The 18,887-nt window shown below is 36.2% G+C and overlaps 1 protein-coding gene across 6 annotated transcripts in view; it reads right to left on the bottom strand.

The window, feature by feature from the left end:
- The window catches only part of LOC121672780 (cadherin-19-like), a 114,247-nt gene that overhangs the window by 20,676 nt on the left and 74,684 nt on the right, over window positions 1-18,887 (bottom strand). For 5 of the 6 annotated variants that reach the window (XM_042045622.1, XM_042045620.1, XM_042045618.1 and 2 more), the window contains 8 exons: window positions 17,506-17,732; window positions 13,867-14,161; window positions 7,342-7,419; window positions 6,280-6,399; window positions 5,468-5,632; window positions 4,330-4,514; window positions 3,015-3,268; window positions 532-668 (listed from right to left, as the gene is read on the bottom strand). In XM_042045622.1, coding sequence (XP_041901556.1) covers window positions 532-668; window positions 3,015-3,268; window positions 4,330-4,514; window positions 5,468-5,632; window positions 6,280-6,399; window positions 7,342-7,419; window positions 13,867-14,161; window positions 17,506-17,703 — 1,432 coding nt within the window. In that variant the 5' untranslated portion in view covers window positions 17,704-17,732. The remainder of the gene's footprint in view (window positions 1-531; window positions 669-3,014; window positions 3,269-4,329; window positions 4,515-5,467; window positions 5,633-6,279; window positions 6,400-7,341; window positions 7,420-13,866; window positions 14,162-17,505; window positions 17,733-18,887) is intronic. The other variant, XM_042045624.1, reaches the window with a different exon arrangement.

The raw sequence follows: 18,887 nt of genomic DNA, 5'->3' as shown, positions 1-18,887 counted from the left end.
ATTTGCATTTGAATTTCAAACTTTTCAATTCAAAAAATTGACAAATGAAATCTATATAAAGGGTGCTTCAAGGCTTTAATTGTCACTGAATAGATGCCTAGATGATTTAGGCCTTAACATTCACAATTAATTTGAGCCACAGGTTTCTGACTGGTGTTAAATTAGACCCTGGCTAATTTCACACTAGTCAAAAATCTGGTGTGAAATTAACCAGGGTCTAATTTAACATAAGATCTTGCACTGCAGGAGCAATTCTTACGCTTCAGTGTAACTTGAAAGCATTACACTCTCGATGCTATTACAATTTCTTTTTTCATAAGGTCATCTTTTATGAAAAAGCATAGGACCTTGGAGCTCAAACACATTCCACTTCTACTTAACTAATAATTTTAATAATGCTCCTTAGCGTAGCAAGCAACAGTAATATAATGAGAAAGAAGCATGTATTCTCCACTTAAAAGAAGGCACATTTGGAGGATAATTACAGTTCACTGGATAAAAACCCCAGCGTTCCTTAAATTTCTTACTCACTTGTTTCTGTGGCTGTAACAGTTATGTTGTGCCAAGAAGCTATCTCTCGGTCCAGAGGTTCAGTGGTAATGATTGTTCCATTGTGTTCATTGATGCTGAACAGTCTCTTTAAATGCGTGCTGTGGACAATAGAGTACCTGCACCAAGAAAAGGAAAGAGATTCCCTAATACTGAAATGTTCCATCAGGGGCAAGGACATAGAAAGCTATTGTCAGCTGAGAAAACAGAGATGTGCATATATGCATATAGATGTGTGCTGTAACAACTCGGAAATCATGAAAAATGTACACTTATAAACATTTAAAATTCACTGCTGCCAAGATCAAAGCTCTTATTTTTATAAAACTAAATATGTCTCAGATCTATATTAATGTGAAATGAATCTGAAATGCATAATTCATTCTTACATCTAAGTCAGTCTCACAGCAGGTGAATGACTTCGTTGAAAAGAAACAGCAAAAGTGCCACTTGTGAAATGAATGACACCAACATCTAAGTGGAGGCATAATGGCAAATCTGGTTTTTTTATCATTGCTGACATGCTCTGATGCCAAGGGAATGGGCATTATAAAGACAGACAGCTATCTGTAATGAGGTGACACTAAGGCAGAGTACAAAATCCTAATACAGGAGATGATTGCAGGGAAGACTTAGTGCTCCTGAGTCTTCCCTGAAAATGCTCTGGGTGCTGTGGAAATGCACATGTGTGCATACATACGCACATGCCACTCAAGTTGGTAAAGGCTAACCACTTGTTGCAGGCCAGAGGTGAACTGAAATAGACATCAAAGGTATTGGTTCAAATGGAAAAGGTATTTATGAATGTTTTTAACAGCCTACAAAGCAAAAGACCATAAGATGCAGTTGATAATAGAGTCTATTTCACAGAAATAAAACTTGTTTGAATAGTTGAAAGATTATATCTTCTCCAATTTGGAATGTGCACATGTAACTATTCTGTTTTATTGTATCTGTAATTCTGCTTGACAAGGTCTTTCTGTTTCCTGTTGACACTTATGACTCCAGCTCAGACAATCTGTCAGAAGTTAAATGACTCTCTAACTTGTTACTTACAGCTACATTTTGTCTGTTTTAAAAATCAATAAGAAGATTAATCAAAGAACCAGCACAACACTGTAAGTAAAATAATATAATTTGAATAAAAGTTTGGATATCGATAAGCTTCTATTTAAAGTACTTATAATTTTCTGACATAGTTATTTTGTTTTGTTTGGGCTTTTTTTAGTAATCTGATTCTTGATAAACATTTTTCAGAAAAACTGTATTAAGTATTAGTTATTTTTTATTTCTGATATAGTGGGGTTTTGTTGCACGTCTTTTTAAATTTGTTTATTTGAAACCTGGAGTCCACAAAGCAACACAAGTTGTTTTCTATATTATAAGTCACTGCTGTCATTTATGATAGCAATGCTTTCAAAATTAGATTCATTTGCATGGCACTCGGCCCAACAAAAATATCTTATATTAGAAGTGGTATACTCTATTTAATACTCAGTGATGCAATACCTGTATCACTGTTTTGGGACTATACAGACATATTCAATTTGAAGCAAGTTCCTCCAAAACATTTCTAACTAAGAAGTCATAGATATGTGTTAATGTTTAATTGTTCCACAGGAGATGTTGCAGTCACCTTAACAAACCACCAAATGAGCCCTTTTAGAGGGGGGAACAAAAAGAGTACATGTAAATTTTTATTTTTCCTTATTTAATTTAACCTATTACTAGCTTAATAAATAACAGTAAATGAATAGAAAAACATTAAATATCACTACCTAAAGCTCTGAAGCCATAGCATAATATATATACATTTCTGGTATTAGAAATCTACACACCATAAATTATTCTGTGTCTCAACCATTTGTCACTGTAACCTTGTTTGACTAAGTTGCATAGTACACAGTGATGTCAGGCATTTCAAGAAGCTATTTTAATTATAAATCCCATGTTAAAGATTAATTACCTGTTTTCTCCCTTAAGAGACAGCAAAATTATTTATCCTTGATATTATAAAAAGCAGAATCTGTTGTTGAGATGTCAGCTGGCTGGTGGGGAGCAATTGGTTTGGGTCTTTTTGCATCACCTGTTTTTCTTGGGGATTTGTTGTCGATTTGTATATTTCCACTCTGTTATTTTCTTTGGTACTATTATTATTATTTTCTTCTTTTTTTGATATATTATTAAAAATGATAATGAACACCTCTCTTTATCTGAACTCACGAGTTTTCACAACTTTATACTTTCAATTCTCTCTTGCATCCCAGTGGATGAGGGAGTGAGCAAATACCTGTAGGGTCCTTATCTGCCTATGTGGGTTAAACTATGACATCTGCAATAACCTTGGCTATCACAGTGAAAACACGATTAACTGTAATTATGAGCCATGGTAAGGAACAGAAATACCCTTTGGAAATACCAGCTGCATCTACATTTGAGGCCTGTTCACATTTTAAGACGGGTACCTGACTGGACTGTCATCGTAATCTGGATCTCTAGCAGTTACAACCCCCACCAGTGAGCCACTCATCGCTCCTTCAGCAGTCTCCATCACATAGTTCTCTGAGGTGAAAACTGGAGGCTCATCAGCATCTTCCACATTGATTTTGACAATGGTTGTATCTTCGAATGGTCCTTCTTTCAAAAATTGCTCATCAATGTATCTGTTTACAGCTTTTGCTTGAATACTGTATCTCCTTTTGCTCTCATAATCCACTCTCTGTCAAGAAAGAAAGTGAGATTGGGAATATTTCTTTCTTCATATTTAAATTAAATATAGTTCAATAAATGGTGTGAGGTTAAAGAAAAACTAATGCTATAATTCTTTTGGGAATGTTTAAAAAAATTGTTACTTCTAAAAGTAGTTAATTCTAAGGTTTCTTTTTTATGTTAAAAACACTTTAAAATTAAACTGTGCTTGTGTGCTTTCATATTTCACATTTCACGCTGGCTTTAATGCTACAAACAACACTGTAAAAAAGAATTTCCATAGAATGTCGCCTCTAATAACACATAGTTACATTATTATTTTAGATAGTCTTTATCTACTGAAATATACATTATATATATATATGTATAAACAAAAGACCCACTAAGTAAATAGCTTCCTGAACTAAAAAAAACCCACAAAACAAACAGAAAAACACCAAAACAAAACCAAAAAAACTCTCACACTTATAGTGTTTAATTCTTCAGAGTCCTAGATTTCACTAGGCTATTGAACTCTATCTTCATTTCAGATGATCCCTGAGATGACCCTTTCTGTGTGATTCCAAAATAAATTACACAGCATCAAAGAATATTAAATTTCTTAATTTATAAACTGGTATTTTTGATTGGGTTTAATATCTTTTCAAAGCTATGTCATAACAAAAACTCCACTATCTAATACAGTAATAAATTCTTGTTTCACTTAGGAGGAGGTGTTGGAAGTGAGGTGAGGTTGTTTGAAATCTACTGATAAAGACTTTAAAGATGATGCATGGAAGAGATAGAAAATTTTCTCACAATGAGATACAATGTGTTGCACAGCAAGGGATAACATTAAGATACTCTGATTGTCACTATTATATTCAGCAATAATAGCAATGAGTCAAAAATGTAAACAGAAAGAAAAACATTTTTCTTTTTATCCCTCATAATATTCCAATCCAATCACAAAGCCCAGAGGAAAAAAAAAATAGTAGAATCCAAAGCAATAGGCCTTTTTTACACATCCAACTTGCTTGAGGAATTTCTTTCAGATATTTAGAGATTTTTTTTAAGTTTCTGGAATCTCACCTTTTTTAGTAAGATAATTCCTTCTTGAGTCTCATTGTTAGTAATGATGTCAAAAACATCTGAGTTATCTCCTTCAATGAAATAGTCCATGGCTGCATTGTCCCCTATGTCGCTGTCTTCTGCAAAGACTTTGCCTATGGTGGTGCCCACGGGAGCCTCTTCAGAGACACTCATGTAGTAGAGTCCTAAAGAAACAAATACTGGCAAAGTTTAGTGATGTGCCATGGTTAATAAGTGCTGTAGCTTGAGCGTCTCAGAGAGCTGGGAAAAGCCTCCACCTTTTACTAGAGCAATGGACATAATCTGGCATTGTATCGATCTTGGCTGAAGGGCAGGACAATCTTCCCCCTTGGGAGTCCTCCCCTCTCAGGCCTACTTCAGCAGTGTATAGAGCAAAGGACATGAGGTAATGGTTTTAAACTGAAGGAGGGAAGGATTAGATTAGATATAAGAAACATTTTTTTTACTATGAGGGTGATGAAACACTGGCAGAGGTTGCCCAGAGAGATGGTGAATGCCCCATCTGTGAAAAAATTCTAGGTCAGTTTGAATGTGGCTCTGGGCATCTCTGCCCACTGAAGGAGGTTTGGACTAGATGGCATTTAAGGGTCCATTCCAACACTATGAATGAACAGGGTAAAAAACAGTGGAGGGCAGCACTTCCCAACAGCACAGTTTTTTCCTGGTAGCCCAATAAGCAGCTCCCACATCTACTAGAAACTACCTGGACAGAGAGGCTCACATCATTTGCCAAAAAGTTTATAGTATCTGTCAGAAAAAAGGAAGAGAGGAAAAGAAGAAAGAAGGTGAGTGAAAATGGTGCTAAATATCCCATTTTCCAGATTTTAGGCTGAGGTAGTACAAATTATAAGGAAAGCAGTTTAGTAATTTGTCTCCAAAGTCTAGTGGTAAGTAAAACCAGCAGGCTTGAGATCTTTTGCAATGATAGGTCTTCTTTTCCTCTTGGTTTTTGAGCTTTTGTGAGGAATTTTTTTTCCCATTATTTTACTTTTTTACAGCTGTATGCTGAAGTCAAAGCACAGCCCTGTTCTAAAAAGACCTACCAGCAAACCTAACAGAGCTACAGTGGATCTAAATTTCCTCAAGACTTCCATTACAGTAAGAAACCTGTACTCACGCTGTTGAAATTTAGGTGGATTGTCATTGATGTCAGAGAGGTTGATGGTAACAGTGGCTGTTGCAGAAAATGCTCCTGGTTGCCCAACCATATCTTTGGCTTGGATGATGACTAAATACTGATCTTTTGTTTCTCTATCCATTTGAGAAGCCATTCTTATGACCCCTAAAAATAAAAAGTATGGTATAATAGCATATAAGTCTCATTTTTTTCTCAACATCTGACATGGGTCTCTAGTATAATATGGGTATAAAATTTATCACTGGACCCAGTTATGAATTTACATTTTAGACTGTGCACAGCACAGTTGTCCTAATACAGGGAATAGGTACTCAAGGTAGCAAGTATGCTGTATGTCAAATCCATTCTGTATATTTAGAGTTCTGGGGAGCAGAATACTCCATATATTTCCTCTATCATATATAACTATCTCAGAAATTTGGTTTTTGGAGGGATGTCACGTATCTGTGGTTTCTCTAACACACAGATAGAAATATCACATGATGTGTCATAGAGCTGTTAATTGGGAAGTGTCCCTAGGTTAATTTATTGAATGGGATATTCAGAATCCAACTCTTTATTCTAAGAAGATAATTTGCTAAATAAAGTTTGGATATTCTAGAGAGCAAGAATTTCATTATCCTATGGGAAAGAAGAAATTGATTTTCTTCAAATCTAGGAACTAAGCAGGGATGTAAGAGTGTGGGGTGGTATCAGTTGATCTTTGTGTTGAAATCAAGAAAGAAAATTTTGCTTTTCATCCATCTTATTAGTTTATGAATGTTGTCAAGTTACAAATTCATTTGTAGTACCTGTCTTTGGCTCCACAGAGAAATAAGGCTGTCCCTGAACGAGACTGTAAAGCAGACGAGCACTATTCCCATAAGAAGGATCATCAGCATCTGTAGCTGTTACCTGTGTAACCGAAGTACCTCAAGGAAAAATAAAATAGATTATGTTTGTTTTCTTCTTGTATAAATTTTCTCATAATTACAGAACATAAACTCTTTAAAAACCTTTTAGCATAACGGTTACATTAATAAACAGTCATAAAAATTTACAGGAGCAAAAGGCACCTAGCAATATTTATCATCAAAAAGGGAAGATATTTCCTCAGCAGCTATTCTTGTTGCATTCAAATTTTCAATTAAAATAAAAGTAAATAGTATATGATTTTTCAGCACTACATTTATGTAGCTTAAAATACTACATATATCATGCCTATTTCCTAATATGTGAATGGAGCAAAGCAAATTGTTTCTCCTTCTCTTGTATATTTTTCAAAGTATTTTATGGAAGATTCCCATAGGAATAAGAAAACACAGTTACTTTATCACCAGCAGGTCCACTGGCGATAAAGAAATTTATTGTTAACAAGCAAAGCAGCCAAGAACAAGGCTACAATAAATTTTTTTATCCTTGAGTCTTTAATGAGCTTGTCCCAGTACAAAACTCATGGCAGAAATTCCAGTGCCAAAACACGGTGGAATCAAACTGCAGAGCTTGATTTCTTCTTCGATGGGAAGCTGTTTATATCCTAGATAGAAGATTGACAGCAATCTCATGGCACCATCACTATGACTGTCCTTGGAAAAAAAAATACCCACAGTAAGATCATTTTGTAAGGTAATAATTATTTTTGTCTCTTTTCCTCACCTAGATTCTGAATTAGAATACAAATATCACTTCTTGTGAGGAACAGCAGGAAATCAAGCTACTTTCTAAAAATTTCTGGCATATGTTCACACAGTTGCACCTGCTTATCAATACAGCAGTATAGTCATGCTGCAGGAGAAAAGAAGAAGAAGAAAATATGGAGTGCAAGGAGTTAGACCAGTGTAGTGGTTTGGTCTAAAATACTCATTACTGTTTACCTTCTGTGAGATAAGAATTAGGAGAAAAGCAAAGCAGGCACCAAACTTGAAAGAATATAAAGAAGTTTATTAGCAGACCTAAAAGAGGGAAAAGAAAAAAAATCATACCACACCTTCAGAACACTTCTCCTCCCCCCCACCTTCCTCCCTTCTCCCACTGACAATGTAAAAAGACAACCCTTAAGATGTTCAGTCTGTTTACTACTTGCATAATAACCTTGTTCAGTCCGTTTAGGAAGAGGAGTCTCTCTTGCTCATGCTATGAAAACATCACAACGAGACAGCCGCCCAGGTTGGTTCTCTGCTCGCATATGAGTCCCTTCCCCGACTTGCAGCTTTTCCCACAACTGCTTTCGAGGGTCCACTCTTGAATTACTGGGGTACAATTTTAAGGTTGAGCCGTTCAGAAACAAAAGTTCTCTTCACCCATCCCATCTCTGGGAGCATTTAATCTCTAAGAACAGAGGCCCTTCTCCTTCCCTGGGAGCAAAGGGTCCTCCTCATCTTCATCTCTAGGACTATCTCTGGGAGCATCTCTAGGAACTGAGGTTTTCTCCTTTCCCATTTGGAGCAAAAGTCCTCATCGCTTCCATCTCTCCCTGTTCAAACTTCTCATGAAATTACAGCTGCTTCAGCATCTGCCTATCTCGGCGCAGGTGCTTTGCTCACAAGTACAGTTTGAACGCTCCACCCCCCATGCCTTCATGAAATTACAATGGGATACTCTGATATATCATAGCTTTACAACAGAATTTCAGCTTTAAGCATCTCCTCTTTCTCTTCCCTCAGGTTTTCAGCTCGTCAGAGCACTAAAAGGGTTAATCTCACCTAGGCCTTGCAGCTGGAATTTCGCTTTTCACTGTTGGTCGCATGATCTTTGCCAGACAGTGGTGGGCAGCTTTCGGCTGAATCTTGGCCACACTGGAGAGGGGGAGCCGAGCCGCTCTGGCTGCCCACAGCAGGGCTGTGGGGGCGGGGGGGGGGGCATTCCACGGGTGGAACAGGGCCCATCGGCTCCAGGATGGCCGTGGCCCGGCCCGAGCAGGGCCTGGGCTGGGCCCGCTGGCCCCCCCACAGGGCCCGCAGCCACCTGTCCCAGCGCTGGAAACGAGAGAGAGAGGCTCTGCCTGGGGTTTGTCTATTCTTAAGTGTGGTTCACAGAAGCGGTCAGAATTTTAAGTGGCTTGAAAAATTGTCCATATTCAAACTGGCCAGCTGATAGGTTCTGTCAGGTCACAGAGGAGCTGTAAGAACCCCTTTGCAAGAACATCACTTCCGAGACTATGCTTTGCTAACCCATGACAACCAGAAATACACTTTTTGATGACAAAAGCAAAGTTGATATTTGTCCCAAAAAACCCAAATTACAATAATTGCTGGGTTTTCTAGCAGTTAAATAGTTTTATTTTCAAATAGAAATGAAAAAAGCTTTCTCATATAAGGATATGCTAAATTAAATATTAAATTTATTTCAATAAATTTTTTTTTGCATTTTCTCTCAATTTTATTCAGCAGCACTTGAAGTGATTCCATAATGCATGTTATCTTCTCTCAGGCAGAGAGTAAACTAAACTGTTACTAATTCCCACCAAATTTTGGACCTATATGTCCTTCGAAACCCACCTACAATATCAAATATCTGATGTTTATGTGTGTTTTAGATATGTGTATAGATGCATAAACATATATATACAGATCTTATTGCTATGGAGAAATGTTAAAGATAAAATTGAAGATTCATATTTAATCAGGGCACATATATGCCTCAAAGATAACAGATTTCTTTAATAAGACTGAAGAGTAAATGGAATCTTCAGCTATACAACTGTTAACTTCATATCAGCTGTGATCTATGAAAATTGCTCTCACAATCACAGAAAATTTCTTCCTCTAAGAAAATTTAGCATGACTACAACAGAGTTGCTTTGAAAAAAAAATTGCTAGTTAGGAAGGGGTCAAGAACTACAGATGATCCAACAGGTTTACTCTGCCATGAATGCCATTTTCTACTAAACAAACTCAAGTGTCCACAATCATGTTTAGAAATGGACTTATTTACAGCATCATATTTAGTAAATCAGGAATAAAATCCAGCATACATAGGACTTCAAAGTTATCATTACAGCTTTTGCGCATCTCACACATTTAAAGGTAGATTTATTTTCCGCACAGTTTCTAAGCATTATAAAGAAATGTTGAACCTAATCCAGCATTTCCTTCTTGTCTGGGACCCAAGAACACTTTTATTCTTGTCTCTTAACTCTTCTAGAGTATTTCAGAATGCAGAAGTAAGGGCCTTGTCCAGTTGGAGTCAGTGGGATGCAGCTGGTGGATGTAATTAATGGAAAGATGAATAGTCAAAAGGAATGTAGTAAAGAGGGAGCTGACCTGGAGGGAAGAAATAAAAGATATCCTGCACTCTCAAGAAGAAGACTATTTATTTCTAAATTGGGGTGACAGGAGACCATGTAAAGAGCAGTCTATCATTTCTAACATTTTTTTAGAAAAAAGATTTTGTGATAACTACATGAACCTCTATGTTAAGTATGGGCTATGTAGTAAGCAGAAGAAAAATATTACCCTGGCTTTAGAATACTTTCTCAGTTTTTAATTTTTCACTTCCATGAAATCTGTATTTCTTTATAAATTTAGGCATCAGAAAAAACGATCCACCAAAATGAACTAAAAAAAACCTGAAACAAAACCCTAACAAACCCCCCCCCAAAAAAAAGAGAACAACAACAACAAAAAAAGCAAAAACCACAAAAAAACCCCCAAAACCCAATTCAAACCATTTTCAGAATGGAATCATATTTACCTAACATTTGTAGTTGAGTGACAGAAATTGCAGTGTTAATATTCTGTACTAAAAAACTCCCAAAAAAACATTATTTGTAACTACATGACTGTGAGAAGAATAATTTAACAGATACAAATGATATATTTTAAAACATTAAATTAATATATAACTGCACACATCCCCAAAAATTAAGAAACCCCAAAGTCCTAGTCCTGATCTTGCAAGCATCATGTGATATAAATGTCAACTGAACTTTTTGATTAGCTTTTTTTAAGGTAAACTGCTGCTTTGTATCTCTGCCTTGGTTTTACCCTTCTTGCAGAAAACATAGTAGTGCCATTTAAAAGCTGCAGCCCATTAGGTATACTATGGGGCCCTCATATGGCAAATAGCTATTCATTTTTCTAACTAGAGCTTGAGATCTATAAAGACATTAAGTACTGATAGATTATTGCATCTGGCTCCTAACCACTCCATCAGATATACTGCATTTGTACAAGTTTAACAGCTATAAGGAAGACACTTAGTGTAAAATCGTACCAAATGCCTGAGGGTAAAGCAGAGTCCTGTGTTCTCAGAAAAGAGTCCATTTGCTGACATGCTTTTCATTTACTGTGATACTAGCATATAAAACCCTAATAAAATTTAGTGCTGAAGATAAAAGAGAGCTAATAAAGAATTAAAATGTATTCTAATTTGTTGGCACATTAATATATATATTCATACTTGTAACTAACTTCAGGCAAAGTTATTTGGGCCTATTTTCTCTTTTTGCTGTGGTTCTCTGAAGCAAGTGACCAGCTCTGAATTATTCCCTACTTGCTTTCTTAGTTCCAGACAAAATGTGCACTAGCAGTGACCTGCTTTCCCAAGTACTGACCACACTTCCTAAGAGTGTTTTTGGTGATGAAGTTATTAGGAGATTGAGCATCAGTGAGCTGAACAGAAGCTAGAGAAACAGAGCAAAGGGAAAGCCTCTCTATTGCACTATATCACTTAAAAGAATTCTGTTCGTCATCCCTTAATATGCAAGAGTATGTTTTAGTTTACTGGGAGAAAAGCACTTGTTGCAACCACTATGATATCAATACTGCAAATTTCGGTGGGTCACTCTTTTTCTCTGCTATGAGTTTATAAATTTCCTGGTAATGTTGGTTTAGAATGCACACTGAAACAGTTTTCACCTCAGTAGTGCAGTTCCTACCTTTTGAGAAGCAGGGTAAGTGAGCACCAAGAAGTACTCATGGTGTTTGGCTCAGTTATTTCATGTTTTGGAGCTGACAACTATGAAGGTATACACTCCGCTTGCATTGTTTATTCCAGATATACACATTAGTATTCCAGTAGTGTCACCATGTAAGAAGTAGGTGAAAGAATGATCTCTGGAATAGCTATGGTATTAGTGATAGAGAGTCAAGTGTAGAAGCAGTAATGCAGAAAATATTTTAAGATCCTGTATGACCTGGATTCATGTATCATACACTGGATGGTCATAAATCTGTGAGTTTACTATTTCAGGAAGTCTGTGTCTGAGAGAGAAGGCAAACAGGGGTCTTGCTTCATTTTTCAACCATTCTGACAAATGAGACATGGTGTTACTTCTGATTTTTTAACTTTTATTTTCATTTCATATGTTTCTATATTTCACTGGAATAGCTTTCATTTATAATATTACAGGAATATCACAAAGTAAATTACATTTTCTGCAGCTTAATTAATCTTATGCTGACATGATACCGTATTTTAGGAATGTAAATATATAATAGATGACACAAGAGAGTGGACAAAGACAACTGAGCCTTTCATTTTTAGTGTATCTCTTTATAGCAAAGTCAAGGCAGTATAGAGTGAAATTTCTCATTTGTCAACTGGTTGTTGACGGTTTCAGGTGAGAAACAGGTATATGGGAAAAGATTACTGTTGATTTTGGCCTTAAGTACCACCCTACCTGACTATATTTCTTTATTTTTTTTCATATAGCCATCATAAAGACAGAAAGATAAAATGGAAGAAATTCAGTTGTTCATAGACTTGTGTGAATGGTTACAAGTCTCTGTGAGTATAAATGAAGACATAATAAATAATCAGTAATTTAAAAACATTTTTAAAAGAGACTAAGTGGCCTATAAACCATGCTTTACCACAGGGAAAAAAAAAAAAAAGGAAGGACTTACCAAAGTCCTAAATTTGTGCACTCCCAGATAATTCTAGACAATGAACTGTCCTCATTTTTACTATGAGCACAAAAGAAATAAAAATGCAGAGGTCCTTGACAAGACACCTATTTTCTTGTCCCCAAGCCTGAGTAAATGAGCAAGATACAAAAGCTAGAAAACCCTCTGAACAAGCAACTGATTATGTTAGAAAAAGTTACTTGACCAAGAGGTCAGATGCAGAATTAAGTCTGTCTACACAGAAGAAAGTGGCAGTGAAGAAACAATCAGAAGTGATTTCCCTGGTAGAAGGTGGTATAAGCAGGGTCACTAGCAAATAAACTGATCAAATGCATGTTTTTTGTAGCTGTCGCTGGTAGTGATGGTGAGCTGCTGCTTCCTGGCAGAAATCAGGATGCTAACCCCACTTTGGATTAAACACCAGGCATGAATATCCTTTCCTTTCAACTGCTATCCTGGCTGGTATAAGAAGATAAAGGTTATGGCTTTCTGTCAAATATTCACATATCCTGCTCTAAAAGTTGAGCAGATAATGCTTAATGAAACATAGTTTTTAAAATTCTTTATGATCACTGATGCTATTACATTAATGACCTCATTGATTCATACCATTTAAAGCAGCACAATATTTGAATTTCTTTTCAATATCAATTGCAAAGGAAATAACCAAAAGAGGTAGGCATATAAATTTAAAGGATTACTGGGATCCTTTCTGTAAGATTTGAAGAATCCAGTTTTCCTTTGATTTTGAAGATAGTTAGTTGGAGATATCTATAACATGCCTTTTTACATCAGCTGTATTCACACTTAGGGGTTTTTGAAGGCTTTAAACATATATGTACACATATTATGAATGCATATGTGTATGTACACAAAGATGCATATATACACCTATATTTGTCAGATACTGACTTTGCTTTGCATTTGTTACATTAAGTTTCCAGACACATGACAGATCTTAGTGCAGGTCTTCTGGTCACGTGAAAGTGTGAAAGAAGAGGTACAGGGTTGAAGTTTTTCCTCTTGACTGGAAAATTACAGTTCATGTACTTAGGAAATCAGAAGGCAGTCCTTTACTGCACACAATCTTATCCAAACAAAGAGAAGCTGACTGATAGGAAAGAGGCTTGGCAGTGTAAATAGGTAGGCAACATGCAGAAAGTGAGAGTGGCCATCACATTTTCTTTGCAACTGGCTCTAGTACTCTACCTATTTTGACTGGGAATGTTATATTTTTAAACAAGTGCAGGTTTCAAGGCTGAATCACTGATGGGAAAGACAAATGTCTATAGTCAATCCAAGTGTGTATCCAGAATCTGTAAAAGGACTTAGATAGATGTAGGTACTTAAATATTTAAAAACAAGAATGCTAAGTAGAGGTATTTACAACCTTCAAGTTAAGAATTTACCTTTGCAAATTTCCAGAGCTGTAAAACAATTTGCTTCCTTCTTACTGAGAGGCAGCATGTAAAATATGCTATTAAGATTTTATATCAACACAGCTATCTAGAAAAAATTAGGAAATAGAGTTTGGTTCACAACATATCATACCTTCAGGTGACATCTCTGGAACACTGGCCACATAAGGTCCATTCAAGAACTGTGGTGCGTTGTCATTGACATCTCGAACCTTGATGATAAATTCTGATTCAGGTTCAACAGGAAGCTGAGTGCTCCTGTTAATTGCTTGTGCTCTTAGAGTGTAGAAAGGTTTCTTTTCTCGATCCAGCTTTTGTGTTACATAAATTTTGCCATTATATTCATTGATGTAAAAAATGTTTCCAGCTCCCTCCCCAATCAAAATGTATTTTAAGTTGCCATCCTGCTTGTCTAAATCCGATTTCAGCTGAAAGTACAAAAGAGAAAAATAAGTCATACTTTGGGAGGAATAAAGTTCTGAAATGTTCCTTTTATGCTTTGTTTTGATTCTGCAGTGAGCCCTGTCACTAATCAGTCTTCTTGGATACTAGTATTTGAAAGAAGGTGCTGTCACATTTTCAGCCAACCATTTTAATTTTAAAATATTTAAAATATGTAATTTTAAACTATTGATATAACAGACTTATAAAAGCATGATAAACCTGAAAAGAGATGCTTCAGCTACTTTGAAGTGAAGGGAATGCCTACTTTAGTTCATTGCTTTATCAGCTCCCCTATAATTCTGCTGAAAACTATGCATAGGTCATTAAATATTATCTAAATTTTTTATTATTGCAGATGACATGTACATTTTAAGGTTTATATTTTTTTTGTACTCAGCAATGCTAAGTGTAAATGTGTGCAATAGTGATGTTCTGTATCTGTTGAAATATTAAACAGGTGGAAAGACATTCTGTGGTGTAAGTCTGTATTATTTATTCTGAAATAAATTGATAGACATTTTCCATTTCCTTCCAGGATGATCTACATCCTCTGTTGTATTGCTAAGATGAACTTTATGGTGATGATTCCTTTGATGAAGCTGAGCCTTGGAGACAATTTTGGTCCAGCTGCATTTGTTCATGACAACAAAACAGTTTTGTTAATGTTAGCCTCACCTCGAGTGCTGGGAACAGGTTTGGGTGCCACAATATAGGAAAGATGTTAAGCTGTTGTAGAGCATCCAAATATATAATAGACCAATATTTTAAGAGCAATAACTAAATTTTCTAATATGTCAAGTATCCACAGTTGAATTTTATAGGAACAGTAATTTCTATATCATTAATTCTCTAATTTTTCTTCACTTATTTTGGTTTTAGAACAAACTGTCTAAGAGCCTGGATACTAATTGAAAGATCTAAAGTTAAAAAAATATACTATTCAGCTCGCTTCTCTTATGAAGCAACATATTTAAAATGCAAAAAATATGCCTAACTGTTGACTTTAATTATCTCACTCTTTTGCTTATGGTTATTGTCCCTAAAGGTCACTACAGGTTACGAGGCCATAGAAAAGGAAAGTAACTATGGGGTATATAGGGCCCATTTACCTATTGGATCTACTCAAAAATTTTGTAATAACTTCTGAAGTTGCAAAAATAGTTTTAACTTTTCTTTGGAAGAATACCTATGTCTTGTAAGATTTTCATAATGCATAATTGTCTGCGTGCATCAGACGGATAATTTATTCAGAATGTGACAGGGACACTGTGAGGAATGGTTTTCAGTTCCTGCTCTGAGTTCTCTAAAGGTATTTAGGCCTAAAATATTCAGAGTTAATTATCCTTGCCAGTACAAAAGACAGAATTTTCAAGTCTAACGGAGTTTAGAACCATTCGAAATACAAACAACTTAAATATTTTCAACATAAGTTATTGTGTGCTACACATGGACCATGTTGCCCCCTTTATAAGTGGTCTGGTCAAACTCATTTTAACACCATCCAAATATGGCATCTCGCTAAGGGGCAACACAGATTCTTTCTTATCCATAGATCATGGTTTCCTTATCACGAAACCCAGCACATAGGAGAGGTGATTTATATCTACTTCTTTAGACTAAAATAGGGCTCAGATGTGACCACAGAATGCATCAAACCCTTAGGGTTTGGGAGCATGCCTTGGACTGGCTACTAAGACATAACCAGTGTTTAGCAATTTCACTAAGAATCATTTATCTACAAATATTTCATGACCTTGAACATGTTAAATGACAGGTCTCTTACAGATGACATTTGCTGAGAAGGAATAGCAAAGGTATTCAGTTTACTTGGTTTTTTAGGCTGGGCACAAAATAAATGGTCTTACCACTGTAAATGAGAACTGGGAACAAGAATTTTTGTACTCATCCTCGTGTATCTGCAATTGCAGTGCTGATAGTCACATTTATTTTTCTTAATCTTGATAATGGAAAAGGAGTAATGAGTCTATGTTAAATGAAATTTGAAAATTTAGTTCTCACTGTAAAAAGATTTTGATATAGAATAGTGATTTAAAAACAGAGACTGTCTACCTTTGTATTTTTGTTGATGCAGTTTTCTTCATGGCCTTAATTACTAAAAATTCCTGTGTTGATCATAGACTACCACTTCATTTGCTGAAAGCAGCGCATATTCTACTCAATAAAAAGACACAATTAAATATGTCTGATTAGACAATGGTTACACTGCAATATATTAACAGTATTCTTCAATAAAATCCCCAGTTAACCTGTGAGAAATAAAAAGGTGAGATCATGAAAATGCATGACATTTATGAAGTTTCTTTGCAGGAAACTGTTTTTAAGGTGTTGCAAAAGTAATATTAATTTTTTAAAAAATAGTGAGTCTTCACTTGTTCTTTCAGAAGTGAGACATCACACTTCCATAGTAGTTACTTGGAAAAGGCTGTGAAAAAGCAATTAATGAATTTTGAGCACTTCACCCTTTGGGCCCAATTAAATTTTAGTGCTAGTTAATTAGCAGTTAAACTTATTTTGGTTCATTCATCTAAAAAGGGCCTTAAAGAAAAGAAAAACTAGATCTCAAGATTAAAATTACTTCTAGCATACAAAAATAAATAACAGTAATAAATATAATAATAATGATAAGCAGAGAGAGAAGGGGGCAGATAAACCCTCATTAAGACAATTATCTTAAAGCACATTTTTAAAGGAGGGTGAAAAATAATTGCTCGTTGTGCTAAACCTACGTTAATCTAATGAACCATGCAGATTCCTGTAGTTTCTCAGTGGTAAAAGGATTTAGTATTAATCAGCTTCATTAAAAATTAATGAGGGGTAAATCAGCTGCTACTTAGTGTAATAGAAAATCATGCTAAATACTGTTTGTAAACTACACTACACTCAGTATGGCTGCTTTGATGCAGTGCCAAAAATAGTACAAGCAAATTGCCAGATGTTGATAAATGAGTCCTTAAATTCCATTCAGAAGAAAGAAAGGAACTTTTCAGCTTTATACTTTAATCTGCTGTGTATGGAACTAGTTTTAGTAACAGCATGCATGTGAAGTTTCCTTGACAGCAGTCTTCAGTGAAGGAAGGTCCTTGGTACTGCCATGGCCTACAGTTCTTGGACTTCTCTGACCTTGAGCAAGGTCATAGGAAAGGAGAGATACAGTACTGCCTAATTACGTCTTCCTGATCTCTTCTTTCTACATTTGTTGCTATTTCCATGTCGCTGGAGATGTTTTGTCTTCCAAGTCAGGGTAGGAGCTGCTAATCAGCATGTTTAATCTAACCTTGTACTGTCCTTGAATTGTGACTATTCATACCTGTCCAATGTACAGAGGATCCAGTGAATTCTGTTCCTCAGTCACAAAAAGAGGCTCCCACAGCCAGCCACGTTTCACTCTTCGAACTGCTGTGAAAGACTGAACTGTGTTTTGAGCGCTGGAGTTTCGCAGGCTGAGAGAGCAAGGCCAAAGTTGAACCAATATCACCATGAGACGTAGAAATGCAGAAAAATTCATGCTGAACCCTTCTTTCAATAAATCTTAATCTGTGAAACACACAAAAAAGAAGAAAAATTTGACAAAACATCACTTCTGTCTTTCTACTTTTATGTATTGATTCTGTGTTAATGTAACAGCTGATTTGCAGTGTCAAATACCTCCTCCTGTCCCCAAAAGTAAAGAGCTGAAACAAAGTCTGCTTCTGATTAAAATAGACATTCTTTCAGTCTCTAACACGAAAGTCAAATGCTTAACTTTTCTTTATGAATACCCTACACAGGGACTTTTTATGCAAAAAAAAGGGAAAATAATCCTTCAATTAACTAATCTTTTAAATTAGGCTGAGTAATTGTATTGTGTAGCCTAGGAATAATTTCATTGGAATAATTGTATGTTTCTGCTTAGACAGGGCTCATTTTGAGCTGCAGTCACAGAACTGCCTGAAGGGTGAATATCTAGCCTTAGTAGCCCTGATGTCTGGCAGTTGAAATGGAGTGGTGCAGATATTTTTTTAACCTCTTCTTACGCACTTTCCCAGCTCAGCAAAATTCCTGCAAAAATGCCAAAAGTGATAGGGTCCCATGAAGAAGCACCAAAAATTTACAACTTTCTCCTTCCCAGGCAAACAGAGACATGAACGAGGCAGAGGTGTTTAACACACCCTTTGCCTTTGCCTTTGACATGCATGATGCACCAGGGGGTTCCCAGAGCCCTGAGCTGGAGGCTCATGACTGAGATAATGATCAACTCCCAGTTGACTGAAATTTTACAGGATCCGCTGCTCCAGCTGGATCTATACAAATCTATAGGGCTTGATGGGATTCATCTGAGAATCCTCAAAGAGTTGCTGATGTCATTGCAAAACCTCTCTCAATGATGTTTGAGTGGTCTTGGGAATCCAGACAGGTTCCAGCTGAGTGGCAGCTGGTGAATGTTGTCCCATTTTTCAAGAAGGGCAAGAATGAGAACTCCAGAGACTACAGGCTTGTCAGTCTTATTTCAGTGCCTCGTAAAGTTATCGAAAATGTTGTTTTGGGAGGTAGTGAGAAACGCCTGGAGGACATCACAGTAATTGGTCAAAACCAGTATGGCTTCATGAGAAGAAAGTACTGCTTATCAAATCTGACTGCCTTTTATGACATGGTATCTCACCTAGTTAATGAATGGAAGCCTGTTGATGTAATCTTTTTGGATTTCAGCAA

Source organism: Corvus kubaryi, unplaced genomic scaffold, assembly GCF_017639235.1.
Source record: "Corvus kubaryi isolate FWS band 111438036 unplaced genomic scaffold, C.kubaryi_AGA036_p1.0 64957, whole genome shotgun sequence".
Classification (NCBI taxonomy): domain Eukaryota; kingdom Metazoa; phylum Chordata; class Aves; order Passeriformes; family Corvidae; genus Corvus; species Corvus kubaryi.
Note: the sequence above shows the minus strand (reverse complement) of the source record. Positions and strands in the feature narration are given on the sequence as shown.